The 27,912-nt window shown below is 39.6% G+C and overlaps 1 protein-coding gene across 1 annotated transcript; it reads right to left on the reverse strand.

The window, feature by feature from the left end:
* On the reverse strand, nucleotides 1-27,510 carry LOC124141220 (antiviral innate immune response receptor RIG-I-like). Its single transcript, XM_048393328.1, has 15 exons — nucleotides 27,239-27,510; nucleotides 26,472-26,606; nucleotides 25,549-25,881; nucleotides 24,412-24,495; nucleotides 18,737-19,102; nucleotides 17,268-17,458; nucleotides 15,926-16,101; nucleotides 14,311-14,521; nucleotides 12,891-13,056; nucleotides 12,433-12,531; nucleotides 9,919-10,088; nucleotides 8,978-9,119; nucleotides 7,490-7,729; nucleotides 6,598-6,765; nucleotides 1-2,471 (listed from the first exon to the last, which is right to left on the reverse strand). Exons 1-15 carry the CDS (start codon nucleotides 27,372-27,374, stop codon nucleotides 1,849-1,851), a joined length of 3,240 nt encoding a protein of 1,079 aa, XP_048249285.1. The 5' UTR covers nucleotides 27,375-27,510; the 3' UTR covers nucleotides 1-1,848.
* Nucleotides 27,511-27,912: the final 402 nt, after the last annotated feature.

Here is a 27,912-nt window from a genome sequence, read left to right on the forward strand (position 1 = left end):
TAACTGAAGTGAGTTGTTTATTTCAGAATATCTTATCACCAAACCAGAAATGTACACTTTTGAGAGAAAACATCACAATTCAAACAAGTTCAGTTTAATGAAACGTAAACAATGGCTTCATAAATAAAATAAAAAGGATATGAAGCAATAAACAATATCACAAACAAGATGCCCAACACATTCTTAAATCTACAATATATTTATTAATTCATAATTACAATTTCAATAATTCTGTTAAACTAGGTTGCATGAATTATTAATTAGACTTAAAATCTAGGATATATATTCAAAATTGTTAATATCTACTTCATATATTTTTATATAAATATATGTGCCCAGCACAAACATAAGAGAATTTCAGTCTCCACTGATTTAGATTAGTGCAAGCACTGGTATCTATAGGAAATAATAGAAAAGATTACTATTCTGCCCTTGTTTGTTACTAGTCATGTAAAGCAATATCTTAATACCTTTGTAATGATTTATATTCACATCAGTCTTAAAAAATTCAGATTAGACTCTTTAGTCCAGCTTTCAATGTTTTGCCAAAGAAAATCAACATGAAAATTGTGAGTATATGCAAGAGAGACCAAATTTAACTCCCCGTTTCATACAAATAAATAATAAATATTTTTAAAGATTTTACATTTCATTAACATCCTTAACGAGTCTGTACATAATATTGATATCTCATATAAGAAATAAACAACTTGTGGTCATTTTTTATCATACAATAAAACACTGCAGGAAGAATAATTTATTCTCCCTGCAGTGTTTTAGTGCGTCCCTCATGTTGTATTCTCCCTGCAGAGTTTTATTGTACCATAAACAATGAACATGAGGTGTTTATATCGTAAAAATTCACAGAGTGGTTATTATCAAGTGGCAAGCTTCTGAAACCACGAGAGTCCAATGTCATGTGGGTAGCATCTCATCTGGCAATTTCTGAGCACATTCAGTTATTGCTGTACAGTCTTTTCATCACATTGAACTGTGACCTTTTCCTTTGTTGTTGTTGTTTAACGCCGAATCAGCAATATTCCAGCAACATTGAGGGCGATCTATTCCCACTATGAGTGTAATAATTGACCCAACTATTGATGCACTGCAATATTTCTGGTTCCAGCCGCCATGCATGCATGACAAGTTTCAATAGTTAACATCAGTGTCAGGATACACAATTGATAGTACTGATCAAAATGAAAAGTAAATAAGGTTAAACATTTACACTGTCCATATTTTCTTTGTGTTTGTCAATATAAGAATTTCGGTGATCACACATTCTTTAGTCAACAGATTCAGTAGAGGTCTAATGATCAGAACTGCACATGTATTGTGCAACACAAATAAAAAACTACATGGTTTTCTACTTGGTTTTCTGTCAACATACACACTAACCACAAGCCTAAAGGTCTTCCCCAATTAAACATTTTGGGTGTGAGTAGCATTTTGTGCTTAAGCAATATTCTAGAAATATCACAATTGGGGACATAAAACAATAGCCTTCACACATTGTACCCATGCAGGGTGAGTGAGTGAGTGAGTTGGGTTTAATGCCGCTTTTAACAATATTCCAGTTATATCGCGGCGTGTCAGCTTAATGTGGGAGGAAAGCCCGAAGTGATGCAGGTCTCAGACGTTTACCACTTCAGTGAAACCCACGAGCACAGGTATGGTGTGGACAAACCTAGAAACATAATCAGGGCGAACCGGGATTCGAACCCACAATCGAATCGCGGCGCCTTAGACGACTGGGCCACCCGTGCCCCTATACCCATGCAGGGAATCAAACCAGGACCTTCTGAGCGATGAGTGCATGCTCTAACCACAGGCCCACCCCTTGCTGTATTAAGCAATAAGAGATTTGTAGTTGGTCATTTCTTCATGGGAGATCTCATTCACCTTAAAAGGGGCATTTTTCCATTTCCTTGGAGAGTCTCTTCGACCCATTGTATCTATGGCAACGAAGCTTTCAATTTTGACAACAGGGAACGTTGCATTTCTGTAAAAGACACCGATTCCCCAATCCAATCCACATTTCTTGCAATAGATTTTATTCTGCTTTTTCATTTCAAAACCCATATTACCAGGCTTAGGGTGGGGTTTGACATTGATCTTGGATGCAAAATCAGGCTCAATGATAATATGGTTTGTTTCCTTGATTGTGCGAATGTCAGTAGAAAAACAGGCTAACTGGTCACATTTCTGACATCGCATTTCAAACTCGTCATCACTGAGGAAACGACCTTTACGATTCCTGGACTCGTGGTCCCTCTCAGCTTTTGCTTCCTTCTGGAGACTTAGGATCTCCTCACGGAAGCGGCGTGGGTTTTCTTCTACGGAAGCCTGAAGACGCACCAGAGCTTCATTCATCATCATCTCCCTGATGAGGTTCAGCCCCTCCTTCTCAGCTGCCCCTTGCTGGTTGCTGGTCAAAACGACAAACCTGCTGTCTTCAGCTCTTGCTCGACCTGAAACATGGAGGTAACATTTAAAGGGTTGATATCAAAATGTTTTTCTGGTGTAAAATCAGAATGCAAACAAATTTCCTAATATGGCACTTCACTCTGCTTTGTGCAAACATATCGGACCTAAACAGAGAATGGCTGTCGGCTAAAAATCAGGTCGCTTGCAACAAAATACCTCCCATACACATCATGGAAACAGTGAATGTGTGAGTGAGTTGGACTTACCGCTGCTCTGAACAGTATTCTTGTAATATCACAGAATGTCGGTTGTTTGGGCAGGAAAGCCCAAAGTGATACAGGTCTTAGACTTTGGTGATACCAAACTTTGGTGATGCTCAACTCTGGACAGGGAATTGTGACACCTAACATAACTGTTCTTATTAATAACTCAACTGGTGACATACCTCAAGCTTGAACAAGGGTGCATTCACTGGTGACATACCTTGAGCTTGAACCATGGTGATTTCGCTGGTGACATACCCTGAGCTTGAACCATGGTGAATTCACTGGTGAAATACCTTGAGCTTGAACCATGGTGAATTCACTGGTGACAAACCTTGAGCCTGAACCATGGTGAATTCACTGGTGACATACCTCGAGCCTGAACCATGGTGAATTCACTGGTGACATACCTCGAGCCTGAACCATGGTGAATTCTCTGGTGACATACCTTGAGCTTGAACCATGGTGAATTCACTGGTGACATACCTCGAGCCTGAACCATGGTGAATTCATTGGTGACATACCTTGAGCCTGAACCATGGTGAATTCACTGGTGATATACCTTGAGCCTGAACCATGGTGAATTCACTGGTGACATACCTTGAGCCTGAACCATGGTGAATTCACTGGTGACATACCTTGAGCCTGAACCTTGGTGAGCTCACTGGTGACATACCTTGAGCCTGAACCATGGTGAATTCACTGGTGACATACCTTGAGCCTGAACCATGGTGAATTTACTGTTGACATACCTTGAGCCTGAACCATGGTGAATTGACTGGTGACATACCTTGAGCTTGAACCATTGTGAATTCACTAGTTACATACCTCGAGCCTGAACCATGGTGAATTCACTGGTGACATACCTGGGCCTGAACCATGGTGAATTCACTGGTGACATACCTTGAGCCTGAACCATGGTGAATTCACTGGTAACATACCTTGAGTCTGAACCATGGTGAATTCACTGGTGACATACCTTGAGCTTGAACCATTGTGAATTCACTAGTTACATACCTTGAGCCTGAACCATGGTGAATTCACTGGTGACATACCTTGGGCCTGAACCATGGTGAATTCACTGGTGACATACCTTGGGCCTGAACCATGGTGAATTCACTGGTGATATACCTTGAGCCTGAACCATGGTGAATTCACTGGTGACATACCTTGAGCTTGAACCATGGTGAATTCACTGGTGACATACCTTGAGCTTGAACCATTGTGAATTCACTAGTTACATACCTTGAGCCTGAACCATGGTGAATTCACTGGTGACATACCTTGGGCCTGAACCATGGTGAATTCACTGGTGACATACCTTGGGCCTGAACCATGGTGAATTCACTGGTGATATACCTTGAGTCTGAACCATGGTGAATTCACTGGTGACATACCTTGAGCTTGAACCATGGTGAATTCACTGGTGACATACCTTGAGCCTGAACCATGGTGAATTCACTGGTGACATACCTTGGGCCTGAACCATGGTGAATTCACTGGTGAAATACCTTGAGCCTGAAACCATGGTGAATTTACTGGTGACATACCTTGAGCCTGAACCATGGTGAATTCACTGGTGACATACCTCGAGCCAGAACCATGGTGAATTCACTGGTGAAATACCTTGAGCCTGAAACCATTGTGAATTCACTGGTGACATACCTTGAACCTGAACCATGGTGAATTCACTGGTGACATACCTCGAGCCAGAACCATGGTGAATTCACTGGTGAAATACCTTGAGCTTGAACCATGGTGAATTCACTGGTGACATACCTTGAGCTTGAACCATGGTGAATTCACTGGTGACATACCTTGAGCTTGAACCATGGTGAATTCACTAGTTACATACCTTGAGCCTGAACCATGATGAATTCACTAGTTACATACCTCGAGCCTGAACCATGGTGAATTCACTGGTGACACACCTCGAGCCTGAACAATGGTGAATTGACTGGTGACATACCTTGAGCTTGAACCATGGTGAATTCACTGGTGACATACCTTGAGCCTGAACCATGGTGAATTCACTGGTGACATACCTTGAACCTGAACCATGGTGAATTTACTGGTGACATACCTCAAGCTTGAACCATGGGGAATTCACTGGTGACATACCTTGAGCCTGAACCATGGTGAATTCACTGGTGACATACCTTGAGCCTGAACCATGGTGAATTCACTGGTGACATACCTCAAGCCTGAACCATGGTGAATTCACTAGTTACATACCTTGAGCCTGAACCATGGTGAATTCACTGGTAACAAACCTTGAGCCTGAACCATGGTGAATTCACTGGTGACATACCTCAAGCCTGAACCATGGTGAATTCACTGGTGACATACCTTGAGCTTGAACCATGGTGAATTCACTGGTGACATACCTTGAGCTTGAACCATGGTGAATTCACTGGTGACATACCTTGAGCCTGAACCATGGTGAATTCACTGGTGACATACCTCAAGCCTGAACCATGGTGAATTCACTGGTGACATACCTTGAGCTTGAACCATGGTGAATTCACTGGTGACATACCTTGAGCTTGAACCATGGTGAATTCACTAGTTACATACCTTAAGCCTGAACCATGGTGAATTCACTGGTGACACACCTCGAGCCTGAACAATGGTGAATTCACTGGTGACATACCTTGGGCCTGAACCATGGTGAATTGACTGGTGACATACCTTGAGCCTGAACCATGGTGAATTCACTGGTGACATACCTCAAGCCTGAACCATGGTGAATTCACTGGTGACATACCTTGAGCCTGAACCATGGTGAATTCACTAGTGACATACCTTGAGCCTGAACCATGGTGAATTCACTAGTTACATACCTTGAGCTTGAACCATGGTGAATTCACTAGTGACATACCTTGAGCCTGAACCATGGTGAATTCACTAGTTACATACCTTGAGCCTGAACCATGGTGAATTCACTGGTGACATACCTTGAGCTTGAACCATGGTGAATTCACTGGTGACATACCTCGAGCCTGAACCATGGTGATTTCACTGGTGACATACCTTGAGCTTGAACCATGATGAATTCACTAGTAACATACCTTGAGCCTGAACCATGGTGAATTCACTGGTGACATACCTCGAGCCTGAACCATGGTGAATTCACTAGTTACATACCTTGAGCCTGAACCATGATGAATTCACTGCTGACATACCTCGAGCCTGAACCATGGTGAATTCACTAGTTACATACCTTGAGCCTGAACCATGATGAATTCACTGGTGACATACCTCGAGCCTGAACCATGATGAATTCACTGGTGACATACCTCGAGCCTGAACCATGGTGAATTCACTGCTGACATACCTTGAGCTTGAACCATGGTGAATTCACTGGTGACATACCTTGAGCCTAAACCATGGTGAATTCACTGGTGACATACCTTGAGCTTGAACCATGGTGAATTCACTGGTGACATACCTTGAGCCTGAACCATGGTGAATTCACTGGTGACATACCTTGAGCCTGAACCATGGTGAATTCACTGGTGACATACCTTGAGCTTGAACCATGGTGAATTTACTGGTGACATACCTCAAGCTTGAACCATGGGGAATTCACTGGTGACATACCTCGAGCCTGAACCATGGTGAATTCACTGGTGACATACCTCAAGCTTGAACCATGGGGAATTCACTGGTGACATACCTTGAGCCTGAATCATGGTGAATTCACTGGTGACATACCTTGAGCTTGAACCATGGTGAATTCACTGGTGACATACCTTGAGCTTGAACCATGGTGAATTCACTGGTGACATACCTTGAGCCTGAACCATGGTGAATTCACTGGTGACATACCTTGAGCTTGAACCATGGTGAATTCACTGGTTACACACCTTGAGCTTGAACCATGGTGAATTCACTGGTGACATACCTCGAGCTTGTACCAGGGCAATCTCATTGGTGACATATTCGTATCGGATGACCAAGTTGCACTGGCTGAAGTCCATCCCTTCCTCTGCCACGGATGTTGCAATAATTATTTTGTGATTCCCTTGCCTGAACAGCTGTGCAGCATCCAACTGCTCATTTCTGGTCATCCCTGTAAACATGAATCATCATCTCTTGAAGGGCATTCTAGGTGAAATGTTATATCAGTAGGAAGAAAAAGCAGATCTAGGAAGAATCATATTATCTTGGTAGAAGCATCATATCTAGGTAGAAGAGTCATATCTAAGTAGAAGGGTCATGTCTTGGTAGAATGGTCATGTCTAGGTAGATGGGTTATATCTGGGTAGAAGGGTCATATCTAGGTGGAAGAGTCATATCTAGGTAGAATGGTTATATCTAGGTAGAAGGGTCACATCTAGGTAGAAGGATTATATCTAGGTAGAAGGGTCACATGTAGGTAGATGGATCATATCTAGGTAGAAGGATTATATCTAGGTAGAAGGGTCATATCTAGGTAGATGGGTCATGTCTAGATAGAAGGGTCATATCTAGGTAGAAGGGTATTATCTAGGTAGAAGGGTCATATCTACGTAGAAGGGTCATATGTAGGTACATGGACACATCTAGGTTTATTTTGTATGTTGTTTGATGAGGTACTCAGAAATATCTTATGGTCACGTGGAGAGAGGCAGAATAAATCCCTATATCCCGCTTCATAGTAGGAATATAGATATTTCCAGGGAATAGCTGCAAGATTAAACTGATGATAATATGGTGAAATATGGACACTCTCTTTGTTTTGAGGTATGGACAACTTGATACATTTTCAATGGTCTCAGCACATTTAGTTGATTCAATTTTACAGGTCATTTTACCTCCTTTGTCAGCAGAAGCATTCTGTCCAGTGAACATGCCTGGCTTGAGGTAGGAGAGATTGGGGTCTTCCTCCATCCAGCACTTGAGAGCCACTGCCAAGTCTCGTGTCTTCACAAACACCATACAGCGAGACTCCCGTTGGATGTCAAATGCTTCCATGATCATCCTGCACAGCGAGGTCAGCTTGGGGTTTACACAGTTGGGACTCCTGGCAGCATCAAGGAGAACAGGCTTCAGTTCTGGAAGCGGGAACAGCAAGAGAACATTTACACAAGATTAGGACTCCTGGCAGCATCAAGGAGAACAGGCTTCAGTTCTGGAAGCGGGAACATCAAGAGAACATTTACACAAGATTAGGACTCCTGGCAGCATCGAGGAGAACAGGCTTCAGTTCTGGAAGCGGGAACAGCAAGAGAACATTTACACAAGATTAGGACTCCTGGCAGCATCAAGGAGAACAGGCTTCAGTTCTGGAAGCGGGAACAGCAAGAGAACATTTACACAAGATTAGGACTCCTGGCAGCATCAAGGAGAACAGGCTTCAGTTCTGGAAGCGGGAACAGCAAGAGAACATTTACACAAGATTAGGACTCCTGGCAGCATCAAGGAGAACAGGCTTCAGTTCTGGAAGCGGGAACAGCAAGAGAACATTTACACAAGATTAGGACTCCTGGCAGCATCGAGGAGAACAGGCTTCAGTTCTGAAAGCGGGAAGATCAAGAGAACATTTACACAAGATTAATTTGCGTCATTCAGTATGGATTCTGGCGTTACGTGTTCACGGTAATATCTTTGTGTTTGGGAAACAAACCCATGAAAACTATTCTACCTTGTGTATAGGGCTACCCTCTTGAAACCCCCCTAAATCTAGGTACGAAAAACTCGTATTATGCACGGCGATATACAGTAAACCCAACTTCGGGTTTTGTTGCCATGGATTCTTTGTGTTAACAGTAAATCTAATGAGCGATATGAACCTTGTGATTGTCATGCCATTGATATTACCTGTACAACTGTTGCCTCAAAGGTACTGGCAGATACATTGAGGATAGTATGGGCATAGTCAGCAATTTTCAAATCTGTGAGATCCCCGTATTTATTCATACAAGGAGTAAATTTTTTAACATTCAAGAAAAGGTATGGTCAGTAGAATCATCTCCATTTTGGATGAGACTGACCACAAAAGCCTGTGCATCTACAATAATGTTACATTTGTATAAGTACCGGTATGAACTGTACCTGTGTATCTATGTCTATAATTCTATTCCTACTATACAGTCTATTTCTAATAGTTTTCTGAAAAGTCTATCAGGTTTGTGGGTAATTGAAATATGGCCTTGTGGGTAATTGAATGGATTTCTAAACGTTAAACAATTGCTAATAACATGTAACATTTGGTCTAGTAGTTCTTAAAATTTTCAGCTTTTGGTTTGTTGTGCATTTTTATGTTTATTTAAACCCTGCCAGGTTAGATAGTACTTGCTTACTTTCAAACTGCTCTTTTAGCTTCAGGTCAGTTTCGTCCATGACCACACTAGATGAGTAGAGAGTGTCTATCTCCTTCTCCAGGTACCTGAGTGCATCCAATGTCCGGCAGTCCTCGTTGATGGCCAGGGCTTTGTTGTACAACTGAAGATGACACACTTTCATGTCAGTATGAGTCACATGGGTCAATAGCGGGATGCACAGTATTTTACAGGTTAAATGGGCTTCACATCATGAGTCTATGCAAGCATTGAGCTCGTAATATCCTGTACATTTGCTATTGACACATGTCAGAAATTTATCATTAAGTGTTCACAGGTTACAAAGACCTATTTTCAGCAAACATTTGTGTGTGACAATTAGATCTATCTTATGACTCCATTCGACTTTCTGTGTGGTAACTCGAAGCACAAACAGGTCAGTTGCTTGTGACAAGCAAGTGATGTCACATAAAATATAATGTTTAATGACAACATAACGTCTCTACAGGCTTACCAGCTGATGCCAACTGGCCAATCAAACAGATTGTTTCTTAATGAGTAATCAAGTGCACCTCTACAAGCTTATAAGTTCTTCCTGGCTCTAGGGCAACTGCTTCACTTTAACCATCTCATATGAACTGTTTGCTATACATATGAAACCCTCTTATAGCAACATTTTTATTGAGTAAGATGCTGATTAGGCAGGGGACTTCGCAAGTACACATTGAAATTAAAAATATCATTGCAATGTTTATGCCCCTTGTTCCCAAACTCTTAAGTACACTAAAATAGTTTGCTTGAAAATGTATTCTGTTTAAAAGTTGTTTCTCTTTGTATTTGAGTTTTAAGTTTATTTCAAGACATTTCTCAAATAAATTAAGCTCTGCTGTACATTAACCATATATTTTTGGTCTTTTTAATATTTTGGAATATTGACAAATTAATTATTACATATTGTGTACCTCCAACATTCTCCGACATGAGAAGAAGAACCTGCGGACATTCTGATCCTCGATGTTGGCCACCTCCCTCTTGAGGGTGCTCACCCAGATGGTGTACTGGTCCCCACCCCTCTCTACTGGCGGCTGCAGGGAGTCAACAAACCGGGGCCGTCCTTGCACCTGATCCACCTCTGTAGATACAAGGAGTGAGTGAGTGAGTGAGTGGGTGGGTGGGTGGGTGAGTGAGTGAGTGAGTGAGTGAGTGAGTGAGTGAGTGAGTGAGTGAGTGAGTGAGTGAGTGAGTGAGTGAGTGAGTGAGTGAGTGAGTGAGTGAGTGAGTTGAATTTAAGACTGCTTCAAACAATATTTTAGTTGTACAGTGTATCAGCTTTATATGGGAGAGCCCAAAGAAATGCAGGTCTAAAATTTACCATGTTCATATACATATTTTATGGATTATGATTTTGGTGTTAAAAAAAGCCCAGTTTCAATAAATATCAAATTTAGAAAATGCATTGGAATCACAGGTGTATCTATAAGGTATTACTTAACAAGTGAGCTGTTTTTGATGGTAACTTCATGTCTTTTATCTCAATTCTCTTTGACTACAGATGTTTTTGACTTATGGTCACTAGGACTCATCAAACCTAAATTCAGCAAATCAAAAGTAAAAAAACAAAGAACACTTCACCTACCTACCCTAGCTATCTTTTGAGCGAGGAAACACACATGAAACTTTGTGGACTTAAATCATACAATACATGTCAACATGTCAATGTAAGATCAAACATATGTCAAGATGAGCTAAAACATGTCAAAGGGAATGAAAAGGTATCTCAATGTGAGCCAAAACGTATGTCAAGATGAGCTAAAACATGTCAAAGGGTATGAAAATGTATGTCAATGAGAGCCAAAACGTATGTCAAGATGAGCTAAAACATGTCAAGGGGAATAAAAACATGTGACAATGTGAGTTAAAACATGTCAACATTTTCTTGAGTATGGTGCACACTTTTTTTTCCAAAAAAAACCCAGCTGTGTAGAAGGGGGTACGCATTACACACGCCACAATGAGTTTTGATGGGCTTAGTCTTCCAACCCGAAGACATTACTCTGAGCATGTAACACTGAAAATACCATGTCAACAAATCTGAAGTGAAGTATGCAAATATATCATGTACACTTTCTGGATATTTAATGTGTTCATGGTATATCTGGACTTATGGTTGTAAACTATTATATTAATTTTATACAAAATTCATACAAATACTGTTTACATTCATTTTGGCGAAATCATGAAGTAATTGGTAGATCACACAACTCACAGTTATTTACAGCAACCATGGCCAGATTACAGTTACTGACGCACTGAAACAAGCTTTAGCTGACAGAAAATGGATACATATATCATAAATGCCATACTTTGAACTCATTAAACGACATATTTGTTGTAGTTTGACTTTTATATGTCAACAAAAAGGTTTTATGATCGCGAGCGTGGGTGCCTTGACAGTGTCTGGTCAAATTGTTCCTTACGTATAAAATATCCGTTCATAGTGATCAGCTGTACCAAAGTGTTTCGCTTATGGTTATTATTATATTGAATACATATAGTAAAGTTCTAACTATTATAAAACGATATTGGAATATATTACTCCTAACAAAATAATAGTTTCAGATACAGTTCTTCCAATTATTGCATAAAACTTCTTTCAATTTATATTATTGGGTGCGATTATAACCGAATCACCGGTAGATTGGGAGATCTCTGCATATTAAACAATGCCAAGCAGCACAGGAAGTACATTTTAAATAATAAATCATCATGTCTGGTGATGTTTTATCTCCAATTTCAAATCTGTATTGACCAAGTTTGTTATCACCTGTTCATCTAACTGAATTCGCTGATGGGATATGATGTAATTTTTCTATGCATAATAATCGAAGAAATACTGATTCACCTAGAAGGGGGTGCGCATTACAGTGGGTGTGCACTATTCTCAAGGTGAACCGAAACATATGTCAATGTAAGCTTTAACATGTCAAGATGAACACAAACATGTCAAGATGGGGTGCAATATATGTCACTGTTCATGTCAAGATGTCAAGATGAACTAAAACATGTCAAGTTGGGGTGAAACACATGTCAATGTTCATGTCAAGATGAAGTAAAACATATGTCAATATAAGCTTTAACATGTGTAGATGAACTAAAACCTGTCCAAGTGAACTACAACTTGTCAAAGTGAACTACAACTTCTCAAAGTGAACTACAACCTGTCAAAGTGAACTACAAGTTGTCAAAGTTATCTACAACTTGTCAAAGTGAACTACAACTTGTCAAAGTTATCTACAACCTGTCAAAGTGAAGTACAACCTGTCAAAGGGAACAACAACTTGTCAAAGGGAACTACAAGTTGTCAAGGTGAACTAAAACCTGTCAAAGTGAACTACAACCAGTCAAAGTGAACTACAACTTGTCAAAATGAAATACAACCTGTCAAAGTGAACTACAACTTATATAACTCGACTCACTGTCAGGCTGGATCATCATCTTTTCGATGAACTCCATCAGCTTGGTAGCTATCACATATCTAAACTTGTCCTCCTTCCGCTTGTTGGTCTTAATCACATCTGAAACATTGTCAAAATGCTAATATCTTAACAACTTAAGGGCAAACTCTTTTTTCAAGAGTATATCCTTTTCAAGTTTGACACTACAACGTCCATCCAAACTAATTCATGTCATTACACAAAGCTAATTCTGACCTGAATAAAATTGCACTAACACATTAGGCATTTGAAATACTGCCCATATTTTGAGACCACTTCCAAATTTAATCTGTTATGTTACCAAGTGAGCTAAATGTGGTACACAGAACTTTGGAGAACCGTTAATGAATAGGATCTGGTATGTTTGTGTTAAATTAAACAAGCTTTAGACATAGATTCTCACTAATCAATAAATTAATTGATGTAAATGAGACACTGACCGACTCCAACTGTTCGAGCATGCTTAGCAAGGTCCTCTTGAGTCTTTCTGACTGTTGATACTCCCCCAAAGGCATCTAGATTGGCGCAGAGTTTCTGAATGTGGTCCATTGCCCCAGGGATACTCTTGGCCTTCCCCACACCCACAGAAGCGGTCAAGCCCACGATCTGTCACATGCAGATGCAAATCAAGACTAACACATAACTAGTCCAGCTTCTGTCTAACATTACCGGACATCACAAAAACACACCCAAATGAGTATGATGGGTTTAACGTTCCTCTGAACACCCTCTATTATATTACAGTGTGTTTGCTTTATGTGAGAAAAAAGCCCAAGTGATTAATGTCTAAGATGTTTACTGCTCTGGTTAGGTGAGGTGAGGTGAGGTGAAATTGGGTTTAACGTCACGTCCAAGATTATTGTACTTATATAGCGACGTGCACGTGTGTGTGTGTGTGTGTGTGTGTGTGTGTGTGTGTGTGGCTGCTTGTACTAGTCCGGACTGATGTCGATATATAGTGCTAGCCCACTGGGGTACCATGCCGCAGTTTAACATGAATACCCCACTCAGACACAGTATACTGACTCCGAGCCGACCAGTCCTTGTTTTAGCACCTTAATGCAGAGCGCCAGACAGGGTAACAACAAGTACCATCTTTTAACGTCTTTTGGAATGACGCAGCTGGGGATCGAACCCCGGACCTTCCGCTCTCCGGGCGGACGCTCTACCACTAGACCACGGAGGCGGTCCCCTGCTCTGGTGAAGCAAGGTGCAGCTGATCAGGGTGAATCTGGGGTTTGAACCCACAATCATAGTTTTCTGGTGTACTTAAGGGACACAGCTAAAAAAAGCCACACCTTAGCATCTTAGATGACTCGGCCACCAATGGAAGACAAGGGTAGTACAATTTAGAGGACCAAGGATCAATTTTGTAATAGTGGATTGCATCCACTCCTGGTTTGAAGGGAGCATGGTTTAATGCAATTAATACAAACATATGACCTCCCATTTCAATAATCGAGTCCCCTGGTCCTATATCAGGCCCTCATTTCAATGTTGGGGGCACATGTGGCCCAGTTATCTAAGACGCCGCGATTTGGTGTGCAGAGTTGCGTCCCTTGGACACAACAGAAACCTATGATTGTGGGTTCAAAGCCCGGTTCGCCCTGATTATGTTTCTAGGTTTGTCCGCAACATACCCGTGCTCGTAGGTTTCACCGAAGTGGTAAACGTCTGAGACATGCATTACTTTGGGCTTTCCTCCCACATTAAGCTGACATGCTGCGATATAACTGCAATACTGTTAAAAGTGGTGTTAAACCCAACTCACTCACTCACTCACTCACTCACTCATTTCAATGTTAATGGTCAGCTGATCCACCATGAGGCATTCACATCAGTTTTAAGCTCTATACATACCTGAGGCAGCTGCCTCCTGTCATCCTCAATGGACTCATTCAGTTTAAGATCCATATAGTTGAACATTATTCTGTTGAAGGGGTGTCTGGAGTTGGTGTGATGGCACTCATCAAACACCAGCATGGTGAACTCGGACAGGCTCGATACCCCAGTGCCCTCCAGTCTCAGAGCATCCACAAGGATCTGGGGGGTCATGAACAGGATGTCATTCCTGGGAAAAAACAGGAAATCAAGTTTCAAATATGGAAAATATGTAATGTGAGTGCACGAGGAGTGACGTAATACACTGTGCACCTCGGCATGCATGCAGTTATCATATACACGGCAGAACAAGCGGATTAAACTTGGAATGTTTTACAAATTGCAACGCCATCTGGCGTTCTTTATTGTCAACGTCCTTTCTTGCTCACTGACCTTCTTTATTGTAAACGTCCTTTCGTACTCACTGACCTTCTTTATTGTAAACGTCCTGCTCACATCTTCTTTCGTATACATTGTGTTTTCTTTTCTTATGACGCCTTTTCGTAACATTTGACTTTTGATATTACTTGACCTTTGTTTCAACTCTGTATTTGTTTAACCGGCGTCTGTTTGTTTTGTATTTTGACCTTTATTAGTAACATTTAGTTCTTTATTTGTAATAATTGAACTTTTTTGTGTACTTTTGTCCTTTTTTTCAACTTTGTATTTTTTGACAGAATGGACGTCCATAATTTAAGTCCCCACCTAATTTTTGTCAGTCCCAACTTTCAACAAATAAACACACATGAAAAAATACCTGGTTTTAATTCTTTCAACATCATATTCAGCGCAGTTCATTGCTAACAAATACAATGACATCATCTCTGAAGTAATTTAGTTAAATCTACACGTCATTCACAGAAAGTTCAGTTACAGTTTCTCTCTTTTTTTGAATACTGTATTCGACGTAATAAGCGCCCAGGGCGCTCTCAAAATTAGAAATAGGGGGCTCTTAGAAAATTCTTTTGGTGAAAATAACAGAGTTGAAAGATCGTAAATTTTGTGGTTCATGCGACAGATATATTTTTCCAGAATTCAATTGCCCATAATTAAGGGTGCATATAACACATGAGTGCATATTATACACGAATAAACAAGTCTTGTATACATTGATCAATCAGAAGGGGTGCTGATTTGGATTGTTCCCTAGCCAAAATATTAGCAAATATCCCCATGGGCGCTTATTATGTCGAAAACGGCATTTCACTTTGGTTCAAGAATAAGCCGCTAGAAAGGTATATTAAACCTTGAAGCAAAGTGAAATGTCATTTCCTTGCACTAAAAATAGACGAGGTGAAACCCTGCTGGTAACAGACAAGCTTACTTCGTTAGAAAAATATACTTATATGAATATTGCCAATGTTTTGTTCAACAACAAAGATGTATAAGGTACTTTATTTGCCGGTCCACAGGGACTGGCAGTCACATGAATTACTGGTTCAAGCCTAATTTGACCGGTAAAAATATGGTAATTACTGCTAAACGGGAACACTGACCTAGCAACAGTGTGTAGTACCACATGTGCAGAACAACCCCTGTATGTTAGTGTGAGGGCACACTGACAGGGCGAGCCATCAGGTCATCTGCCACCTACCTTTTTACGAGTTCTGCGAGAGGAACCCGGAGAGCCTCCTCTGTATCACTGCTCAGTTTCTGGATGCGGACATCACGGGGCAAGTGCTCCTTTATCACCTTGAACTGTTGATCAACGAGAGCCACCTGGTTGGCAAAAAAGATGATCTTCCTCACCCCTGGTTTCTGGAGATGCTCCTGAAAATGGTAAAACTATCAACTTCCAAACCTGTCCAGGCATTGCTGCTGCACTCTGCATACACTTTAAAATAGCTAAAAATTAGAATATGAATACAAATCTTAGATCAAAAGATCTAAAAGAGATCAAAACAAATTTTAAAGAAAATACATTCAAACCTTTAAATCTGGACCTCGTCAGCCCCAAAATACTATCTTCAAGACAACTTTATTTAGGAAAATATACATAGACATTCCCAAATTTAGTATTTATTTGTTTATTATGCACTTTCAACGGTGTCTTTCTGTCTATGGCTGTTGCTTTCTTTATTCCATCCTCAACAAGTGGATAGGCAAATGTATAACACTGTCAATTTAGCTAATGTATCTACACACATCCTAAGGAATCCGAAACTTTTTCATTGTATTAGATAAAATGTTCCAATTTTATATGGTGATATTAACATGAATCAAATGATGTCTGATGTAACACTGATGAAAAGTAAATGCCAAAGTCTATTTGTATTCATTGTAAATGTTACCACTGTCATTGTTGTACGAAACAGCTTAGCACCACGACTGTCGTAAGTCTGTGTTAAGGTATGGGAGTTACGATCACCTTAGCGCTAAGATTGCTTTGTACAATGGCACCCAGGCAACACCATTACAGTCATAACATATAGATGTACCATATGATGCTACGTCACAGGAAGACTTATCTACTATATAGCATATGTCAAAGATGGTGACAAACAACAATACTACATACACACACATAACGGTGATAATCTCTTTGTTATCCATGAAGCATTTACATGGAGTGAAGCAGTCAACTGTCTTTCGTCATGTCACTTTGTGTTCTCTTCATTTTTTCAGTCAGTGACTAAGCAACATTTAATATTTTTTGGTGTACAGATTCAGCCAACCAAAAAAATTTTTTAATACTTAAATTTTATTTTTATTTGCTTGAGCTTTTCATCTCTAATGGAGTCGAAAATAAAGATACACCTACAAAAATCATATACATATATAATCAGTCTCTTGCCACTTCAGGAGTCTCATAAAGACTACATAACCGTGTCATAGTAAAAATACTAAATATCCTGCACTTTGAAAGGTATGAGCAAAGATCTGTAACCATTCAAAGAAAGTGTGGCTTCATTATGTCAAGTGAAACAGATAATGACCTGCATTATTTTCGCTGCCACAAACGTCTTCCCTGACCCTGTTGGAGCGCAGATGATGGTATTGCTGCCCCTCAGGGAGGGTTGAGCTAGCTCCTCCTGGTAGGGGCGGAGCACGAGTGGTGTGGGCGGGGTCATGGAATCATCGGGGCAGGGGGGAGACAGTTCCTCTATGTTGCTGGTATCACCTACTTCTGGAACATTCCAATGAGTATGCATGGATAATTGCAAACCTTCAGACACCTTGTACACATGATCAAAGAGGCCGACAGTGTCAGTAAGGTTGTCATCTGTGGGATGAGTAAGTGAGTGAGTTGGGTTTAACGCTGCTTTTAACTGTATTACCGTTATATCACAACCTGTCAGCTTAATGTGGGAGGAAAGCCCAAAGTGATGCAGGACTCAGACGTTTACCACTTCAGTGAAACCCACGAGCACGGGTATGGTGCTGGCAAACCTAGAAACATAATCGGGGTGAACTGGGATTTGAACCCACAATCATAGGTTTCTGGTGTGCCTAAGGGACGCAACTCTGCATAGCGAATTGTGGCACCTTAGACGACTGGGCCACCCTTGCCCCCCATATGTGGGATGATTACATTTTCTGCTGCACATCTTTAAGGGCACCAAATTTGCATGGACCAATCAAATGAAACCTAATGATTGCTTTACAGATGCCGGCCCTCATTTCAACAGCCATGTGGAGATGTTAGAGTGAATATTATCCTACCCTATGAAATTCTCTAGAGTCAGGATGATTCTCCCTTGTGAATTTGAACCCATACCTGTGTGTTTAATACTATAGATACTATACTCTAGTGTGTTTAATCCTATAGATACTATACTCTAGTGTGTTTAATCCCATAGATACTATACTCTAGTGTGTTTAATCCCATAGATACTATACTCTAGTGTGTTTAATCCTATAGATAATATACTCTAGTGTGTTTAATCCCATAGATACTATACTCTAGTGTGTTTAATCCTATAGATAATATACTCTAGTGTGTTTAATCCCATAGATACTATACTCAAGAGTAAAATTCCCCCGAGATAATATTTAAGTAGGATATAATCCTTGCTTACAAAGACAGGTCACCAAGATTGCTGGAGCCTAGTGGTATAAGGGAGGTAACTGTAGATAGAATGGTCATTGCTCTAACTAGGATGAGGGATATATTTTTGATAACTTTGTTCTGAGATCCGCCAACTTTCACAAATGTGGAATAACACTGAACTAATCATTTTTGTCAAAGAATTTCAGTAACACTTAGAACTTTAATAAAAACACTTTCTTTTGACTTTTTCTTTATTTCCCCTGACAATAAACACTTTCAAGTAAGAGATCGATTCCTTATTATATTGAGTAAACGGTTTCGTAAAAAATTAAAAACGTAAACCAAGCAAAAAAGATCAGAGCCTAAATACTTGATTTGAATTCTTCAACATTGTTCGATGATGGGATCACTCACCAACTGTTGGCTCCATTTGCTGTGTACTGGGCTCTATAAGCTTTACACTTGTTGGCTGATCACCATGGGGGGACTGGATCATGCTCCACCCATCAGTCGGGATGTCCATGAACTCTGTGACAGACTTGACTGGCTTCGGAACCTTCTGTTCATCACACAAGTTGTTCTGAAAGTCCCCAGTGATGTTCTGGGGAAGGGCGTTAGATGAAGTAGTGGAAAATAATTTCCTTCGAGCTTGTGATTCCTCCTCTTTTAGCCCTGCCTGGGAAAGCATCTCGTCTTTGTAGCTGTTGTCCATCATGGTGTCTCCTACATCGCCATCGTTAGCAGCCATGTTGTCAACTGAATAGCAGCCATCCCCTGTCACTGAAACAATATTGGTATTTTGTAGGCATGAAGTGGATGAATACATCTCGGTTAGAAATCTTTTGGATTTGTGCTCAATTGGTTCATTATTTTGACTGAATTAATCCCTAAATATTGACCAAGATTTGCAAATAATATGTATGGTTCTTGTGGTATTAGTTAAACCCTAAATGGGCCCCATCCTTAAATTGGCTTCAGCCAAAGCCAGGATAGGGGAGATAACTCTCACAAGCATGCTGCTGGCTGCAAACACTTGACACTAGCCACACTCTTGTACAGCTACACTTACAGTGATTAAACCTAGTTAACAAACAAAGACATCATTGTCATATCGCCACAGTTCTTATTGCAGCATTTTCAGCCCATCCTTAAACACAGATATGTTGTTTTAAATATTTTCTTTCAAAACAGTTATTTGCAGTATATATGTCGTTGGAAACCTCCTTTAAAATGACAATTAATAAGTGTTATCATATTGTAGATAATAACTGGTTTATTGTTAGTAAAGTGCAACAAATGTACTCTCGTGGCATAAAGTACATTGACCCAGAAGAGATATGGTGCAAATGAGTACAAGGTCAGGGGCTATAGATTAGGGTCACGAGTTTCTTTTGGCCTTAGGTCTAGATGTTGCTTTGCTGATGTTCTTCATCCCACTGCCCTGGGGCTTGTGGCAAAATTAGAAGAAGTACACCACCACAAGGCTCTCTTGTTTACATGACTTTTCAGGAAATATTATCTTAGATCAGATCCATACAAAGGGTAATAAAAATATGGAAACAAAGCAACATCATTTTCCACACAACAGACATCCACACAGCATGTACATTAAATCTCACACTGATACTTGCAAAACTGGCTAACAAGAGGACCAAATTTACATGTTTTACAAAGGCTCAAGTTAAGCCAATTTAAAAAATACACAACAATATATTTCTGCTTATACAACATAGCTACTGCACATCTTATGCCATGGTTCATGAAGAAATGGCTTCATAATGACATTTTTCCAAATGAATGCTGTGGATGCCATTTCTTCTGTAATGCCCTGCTCTGGCGGCCATGTTTTAGAAACTCATCATAATTATGTATAGGAAAGTTACATGTATAAAGTCCACATCAAGCTAAAACTTCAAATGATTTATCATATACGATTCTGTACACCACATCCTTCCTGCAAAGTTTTGTTTCAAAACAAGTATCTTAAAATTATCATGTTGCTTGACATCCAATATACTTTGGCTGTGTAACATCAGGGCTGTGTCTGAGAAATTAGTAAAATCTTACCTATTATGTCAAGAAAGTAGGTCTGTAATTGTCTGTAATGTGGTTTGTTTGATGCGAGGACAGCATGATTCTCAATGTAATATGGTTTCATAGTTTGGGTAATAAACATTCAGTTTTCGAGATAAGAGATATATTACTTTTGCCGCATCGTCAACATTAGCCACAGTAGAGTGAGTGAGCTGGATTGCAATAGCTTTGAACAGTATTCCAGTCATATCACGTCATATCAGCTTCATGTGGGAGGAAACCCTAAAGTGATGCATGTCTCACATGTTTGCAACTTTGGCCTGGGTATGGTGCTGACAAACCTAGAAACATAATCTGGGCAAACTGGGATTCAACCCCATGATCATAGGATTCTCGTGTGTCTATGGGATGCAATTCTTCCCAGCTAATTTGTTTGTTTGTTAATGCCGCACTCAGCAATATTCCAGCTATATGACGGCGGTCTGTAAATAATCAATTCTGGATCAGACAATCAAGTGATTGACGTCATGAGCATCGATCCACCGACCTGATCCCATTAGTCGCCTCTGACAACAAGTGTAGTCACCTTTTACGGCAAGCATGGGTTGCTGAAGACCTATTCCACCCTGGATCTTCACGGGTTCCCAGCTTATTATGGTGCCTTAGACAACTGGGCCGCCTGTGCCCCCGTCAATATTGACTGCAGGTTATGCTGATTTATAATCATCAACATCTATGCAAAGTTTCAGTTCAATCAACTCAAATTTGATTTTCTGTTGATTAAAAGGGGTTATTTGTTGATAATGGCATGATTACATCTGACCCCCATTCTGGCGCTATTACCTCTGAGCTATTTAGTTTCCAAGAACATTGTCCACAAGAGAATGTCTTTTTCAGTTCCACATACTGTACAAAGTGCTAACGTAGCTGACAACCCAGAAGCACATCCAGAATTTGGGTGCAAATGTGTGTTCAAATTATACTGGGATATGATCCAGACAAACACACCACTGTGAACAGATTCAATGTCAAACTTGTTGCCATAAAAACGGCAAAATTAAAAATTCGAAAATTAGACAACGTGGTCTTTGTGTGTGCAAAGTTTCATTAAAGAATACTTATTAGTTTTAGAGATATGGTCTCGACAATCACACCACCTATGAACAGAATCAAAATCAAACTTGTTACAATGGAAACAGAAAAAATAAAAATTCCAAAAATCTTTAAAATAGCAAAAGGCACCACCACAGCCCCTGGTTAATACATATACCAAGTTTGGATGAAAAAATCTTTCAAGCTTTTTTTAAGTTATGCTCCAGAAACGAAATACGGACGAACGGACAGACAGCCCACATGATGACTAAATCCCCCTACAAGGGGAATTGCCTAAACATATTTAACTAAATCAACCAATGAGAATCCTGGCATTGGGCACTATAGTATGTGACAAGTTGTGTCCCTTTGCTTGAGTCAGCATCCATTATTCATGCAGATAATGATCCTATTTTGTTGTGACTTAAACCACTAGTGTTTGTATTTTCTTCTCACATCACAATTTAAGTGTAGTTGTTCAGTGTGTGACATAGTTTTCCTATTGTTTCTTTTTGGGAGGTAGATATAAGAAGAGTGCTGAGACTTCTACATGAAAATAGAAAAGTTTCTCTGTCATATTTTTTTCAAAAGAGACACATTTTGTTTTTGTAGAAAACAGAAGATATGAGGGGGGCCAATTTTTCTCCACCAAGAGTACCAAGAAACAGAAATGGATGTAACTGAACTTGGCTCTTTAATCCAATATCATTATCAGTGTCGTTTGTGTTCTTTTCATGGATAACAGAATCTTTTTCACTTTACACAGGCAATTTGAAAAAATAATTGATGCACTGATGCCCAAGAAACATTAATTGTTTCAGCCTAAAATTTTCCATTGCAGGTAAAAGCCATGGCCAGTGACTCTGCTCTGATATAAACCTCCAAATTTCAAGATGTTTATAACAGCATTATCACAGTACACACAAAAAACATTAAGAAATAGCTTTCATTGTTGGCCAAAAAAATGAAAAAAATTCAGAATCATCATGAAATAGTTTTATTGAAAACAATAATAAATACACATCTATTTCATTATGGTGTTGCTACTTTGGATGTAGAAATCTATTCACAATTTTTTTCAAATCTGATAATTCATCCTGCATGTCTGATAACTGTGACCTCAAGGACTGTACTTCATCATTACGCAGTGCACAGTGCACACAGTCTACTTGATCACATGTCCTTGTATTTCCCTTAAAACTGTTCTCAGGCAACTTGGGAGTTTGATGTGACTCAGACGACAGATTGTTGACAGGTGGGCAGCGAGGTGATTGGACGTCTATTGCGTGGGACATTCTTGATTTTTGATTGGTTGGTTCTGAATTGCCATGGTAATGTTTTAGCCTATCAACAGCCTCTTTCTTCTGACCTCTAGAAATTCTTGTAATGTTGCTGGGAGAAGCCTCTTGCTTCTGACCACAAGCTATTCCTGTAATGTTACAGGCAGAATTTCATTATCAATTCAAATATATACAATTAAGTTTATTTCAGCCCAGGGACTACTGTAATTTTCTTCTTGTTTAACAGATACATTTGACAATATGCAAGGGTGGGATAAGGGCAGTGTTTATATTTCTGTTTACATATGATCTTTCACAGACTGTGAACATATCACATAGTGGTTAAAACTGTGCTCTGAATGTGACCATAACAGTCGGTCTTATAGGCAAAATAACAAGGTGAATTGAAAGAATGACATATGTGAATTAAGATGAATAACTGTATGTGTATTGTTGACATAAACAGCTAGGCTATGATAAAAACATATTTACCAGGAAATTAAAAATTTGTTTTCTAAATAAAAATTGATGAAAGGATGCAACCATTTTTCCTCGTTAGTATTGAAAACAGAATTACAGAAGTTTCCTTTATATACCCACTCTAATAAGCGCCCACGTAAATATTTGCTAATACATGTATATTATTTCATATTAATGAACAATCCCAATTAGCACCCCTTCCGATTGATCAATGTACAAAATACTTATTTATTTGTGTATAATACTCACTCATGTGTGTTATGCACCCTTAATTATGGGCAATTAAATTCTGGAAAAATATATCTGTCGTATATAAACATTTCAGGCTGTCAGCATAAACCACAAAATTTATCTTTCAATTTTTCCACCAAATAATATTCTAATAAGAGCCCCCTATTTCTAATTTTAAGAGCACCCTGGGCGCTTATTACGTCGAATACGGTATTTGAATATTTACGTGTTCAGAGTAACCTACCCTTTTACAGTCCAGCAAAGGGAAAATGTTCAGAGTAAAAAACAAGAATGCCACCAATGTTGCTCACCGGGTACATTCAAACTGAGCAGAATGTTATATGTGGTGAAATCTTTAGCCATCAAGTAAGGACAGTGAATCTTCTAATTGTCTATAATGTGGTCTGTTATAGTTTGTTTGTTGTTTAACGCAGCAATCACCAATATTCCAGCTTCATGATGGCGGTCTGTGAATAATCAAGTCTGGACCAGACAATCCAGTGATTGATATCATGAGCATCAATCCCTGCAAGTGGGATCGATGACATGCATCAACCAAGTCAGCGAGCCTAACCACCCGATCCCGACAAGCATAATCGCCTTTTACAGTAAGCATGGGTTGCTGAAGACCTATTCTACCCCAGATCTTTACGGGTCTGGTCTGTTATAGGACAGTATGCATGGGCGGATTACCACCAAAGACAATAAATAGATCTTAATTGTGCACCCCCCCTTTTCAAAAAATCTGTATCCGCCCATGGTATGATCTCAGAGTATTATGAATTCATAGTTTTTGTAACAGATTTCAATTTTGCAACATCAACAACAATGGCCAAAGTTGAGAGCAGATAAAGATTATTCTTATTCGTATTCTTATTTTTATTCTTAACATAAAGTTTCAGCTTGATGACTTTGATGTCCATTAACACCTTTGGACAGACATTGATTACTGGGGGCTTATCACTCCCCTACCTTCCATGGGCGCCTCCACAATGGTTCCCATGTCCATATCATCCTCCAACTGTTTCTCTGAGGTGCTCTGATGTGCCAAGTGTTCTGTATTATTAGATGAGAAAATACACAGTCATCAGTCATCAAAGTGTGAATTGTAGCTGAATATATTAGAGCAATTGATGTTATTGAGTGACAATTCTATTGTTGTTTGTTTGTTTTGTTTGTTTGTGGTTTAATACCGCAATCAGCAATATTCCAGCTATATGACAGTGGTCTGTAAATAATAGAGTCTGGACCAGACAATCCAATGATTGACATCATGAGCATTGATCCACGCAGTTGGGATCGATGACACGCATCAACCAAGTCAGCGAGCCTGACCACCCGATCCTCTTACGGCATGCATGGGTTGCTGAAGACCTATTCAACCCAGGATCTTCACGGGTCGACAATTCCATTGGATTTGCCATGTTTGTTATGATGTAATGGGACCAATATGTTTTTTATTCCAACAGGTTCATTCAACTATTATAAAATGTTACTGTACATAGTACACAAAAACTGAAGCAAGACAGGTTTAATTCAAGTCGTTCACATAACACTTCCGCTATCTGCGATGTTGATGGATAGTAGGGCTGGGACAAGTCCATATTTACTACCCGGGTACCCGACCCCCTATTAACCGACTCTACCCACTGCAAGTCTCAAAAGTAGGGAACGCTAAAATGTCTGATTGGGAATTGTTTTACCGCAGCCCTGGCTAAAACTATTGAGATACATGTATCAAACAATCAGATCATGCGTTCACTGAAGTTGACTGAAGCTTTATCTTTACTCAGATATATACACGTCAAAAGGAATGTGTGCATCGTTGCGAACATTAGCAACTTGTAGTTTATCCACTGAGCTATAGTGAGTTTTTGTCATTGAACAATATATCAGGTGATTAACCATGAGTCTGGGTAGTCCTATGGGTTACCGAGTCCTACCCAGGACCAACCCGACCTGAGTACCCGAGTTGACCGTCCCAGCCCTAATGGATTTCAATCCATTACCCTAAAATAATGACAGTTTCACACACTGTAGTAATTATGTTATACAGGTATGCATAGGTATATGTCTAGACCTAGGATGAAATTGGTTGACCTTACTCACTTTCTACAAATTCAGGATCCACCTCTTTCACAAGGTTAGGGTTCATGTCATACATCACAGCCATGAACACATTGTACCATTCTATTTTCCGTCGGAATACACAGTGAAGCAGCGTCAGCACTGCCTCGAATCGAGAATAATCACGGGAGATATGTCTTATTTCACTTTCATCATTTTCTGTCAGTATCTCCTTGCTTCTGAGATGATGCATCATTACAATTGGATCCAGTCTCTCAGAAATAGGCTTAGAAAATATTTCAATCAGTTTCATATTTTCATTGTGATAATCATTTATGCTGCCACCTTCAAGAACCGTTTTAACAATTTCTTGTTCTGAAAAAAGAAAAAACCACAATGATTTGTAGTAATTGAAGTCTGTTTTTTGTCAAAGTAATCTTGTTAAAGTTTACAACTAGTGTGAAATAACAGAGCAAATGGGTGTTGTTAGTAACATAAAATTGCAAAACAATATTGCCATTTTTGAGATAGCTGTACAAATTGCAATATCCAGTGGGCTAAAAATAGGCTCTAATATCATACCTCCTCCTTTTGAGTACTGTATTAACAGTAACTTGTTTGTCTAATATTTTTATATCCTTCTGCCCAATAAACACAAAGTTAACAAAAAATATTACGCCTATATATACACCTAGATAGATGCCTCCCTGGTTTCTGGAGCAAAATACATAACCTGTCCTTAAGCATATTCCATACAAATGCTGCATTTGTACAACTGATTGTGATAAGTGACATTGGTAAATTAACACAATATTTCAGTATGGCATCTGACTCAATGATTTATATAATTCAAAAGAAGTTAAGGACCACCCCATTCTTTCATGCTATGACAGATCAACTATAGTAATATGAATGAATCAGGTGGTCCTATACATGTGCAGTCACTGTTCAACTCACTCACTCACCTGCTTCCCCCAAAGCATCCCTGAAGGATGCATATCGACCAACCTCATCTGATACTTTAAGTTTTTCAAAAAACAATGTTGCTGACTCGACTAGCTGGCCATTTCTCTTCAGCTTCCGAATACGTGCAGCTGATTCTGCAAAATACACAGTGAAAAGACATGATGTCACATTCTATGTACCATCTATAACCTTGTTCCTGGGATTTTTTTAAAGTGTGGCACATTTGCCAAGAGATGGCATGGAGCATAGTATTCAGTGTGTTTAGTTCCGTACTCTCTAACGTTCATCCCATCTATCCTTCCGATACTTAATATGTCTGATTAAAAACTGACAGCTAATGAGTATCGTTATTCATCCTAACGAGGCAAGAGTGTCAACTAGACTTTGAAATACATGTAGGCTAGTGGACACTCTTGCCTCACTCGCCTAGACTTTGATATAGGCTAGTGGTCACCCAAGGCCTCACTTGCTTTGACTTCGATATCGGCTACTGAACAGGTAATCAAAAATATAATTCAATTACTCTTTTGGAAATTGAAGAATTATGGAATTTGGAATAAGTCAATGTATCTATACACGATTACCCAAATTACGTTTCACAAAATTAAGTTCATGCCTCAATATTACATAAGTACTCATAGAAATGTAAGGCACTAGTCATCACCATGGGCAACATCTTGACCTATACTGAGATTTGGACTAAGGATCCTTAATGCGTAGTATATCAGGTTTACACAAAATTAGCATTTATCAATGACGTCATTACCTCTCAGAAAAGGCATATACGGTAGCAACTCAACACAGTCAAGATGATGAACTAGGAAAGGCTTGTAGACTTCGATCGTGTGCTCTAGATGGTCTTCCAGAGTCACATCTACCGGACTGTCTGGGCTGTCCGCCATTTCGCCTCCACCGTCTAGACTTATCTGATGAGATATTCAGCAGATTCGACAAACGAAAAGTCGGGAAGCTAAGCGGTATCGGTCATATTCTCAGTTGAGCGCATAGAAAAATGCCAGTTTCAAGAATCACACTGGGGATTCCCCACGGCTGACAATTCTTTATCCAATCAAAATGCTGGATCTATTTTTAGCGCCACGATTTCAACGAGGTGATCCTTGCACGATTATTAGGTCTGTCATCAGTTACCCAAACAAAACGAAACGTTTGATAAATTTGCTTTTAAAAATAACAGATTATGTAAGAAAGTAAAATCACTCAACAACAATGAAACAATAACTCAAAATCAGTTCTTACCTGAACACTTTCATCAAGAAAAAATGTATGCTCCCCATGCGAGTCGAAACCGAAAGTAGCCCTACCGAGAAACTTTAGGTCGTAACACGAATCTGTCTGTAGACGTCTCCTACAACTAAAAGAGGGGGACGTCTTTTTCATAGAAAAATCTGTCTTGATTTCTTTGGTTGCGTTTTATATACA

Source organism: Haliotis rufescens, unplaced genomic scaffold, assembly GCF_023055435.1.
Source record: "Haliotis rufescens isolate VD_foot unplaced genomic scaffold, xgHalRufe1.0.p SCAF_12, whole genome shotgun sequence".
Taxonomy (NCBI): Eukaryota; Metazoa; Mollusca; class Gastropoda; order Lepetellida; family Haliotidae; genus Haliotis; species Haliotis rufescens.

Coding starts and splice junctions, on each gene's coding strand:
- LOC124141220 (XM_048393328.1), bottom strand. CDS start 27,374: ATGGCGGACAGCCCAGACAGTCCGGTAGATGTGACTCTGGAAGACCAT. Junction 14,522..15,925: donor CTCGCAGAACTCGTAAAAAG/GTAGGTGGCAGA, acceptor GTTTTTTCCCAG/GAATGACATCCTGTTCATGA. Junction 13,057..14,310: donor ACAGGAGGCAGCTGCCTCAG/GTATGTATAGAG, acceptor TGCATGTGACAG/ATCGTGGGCTTGACCGCTTC.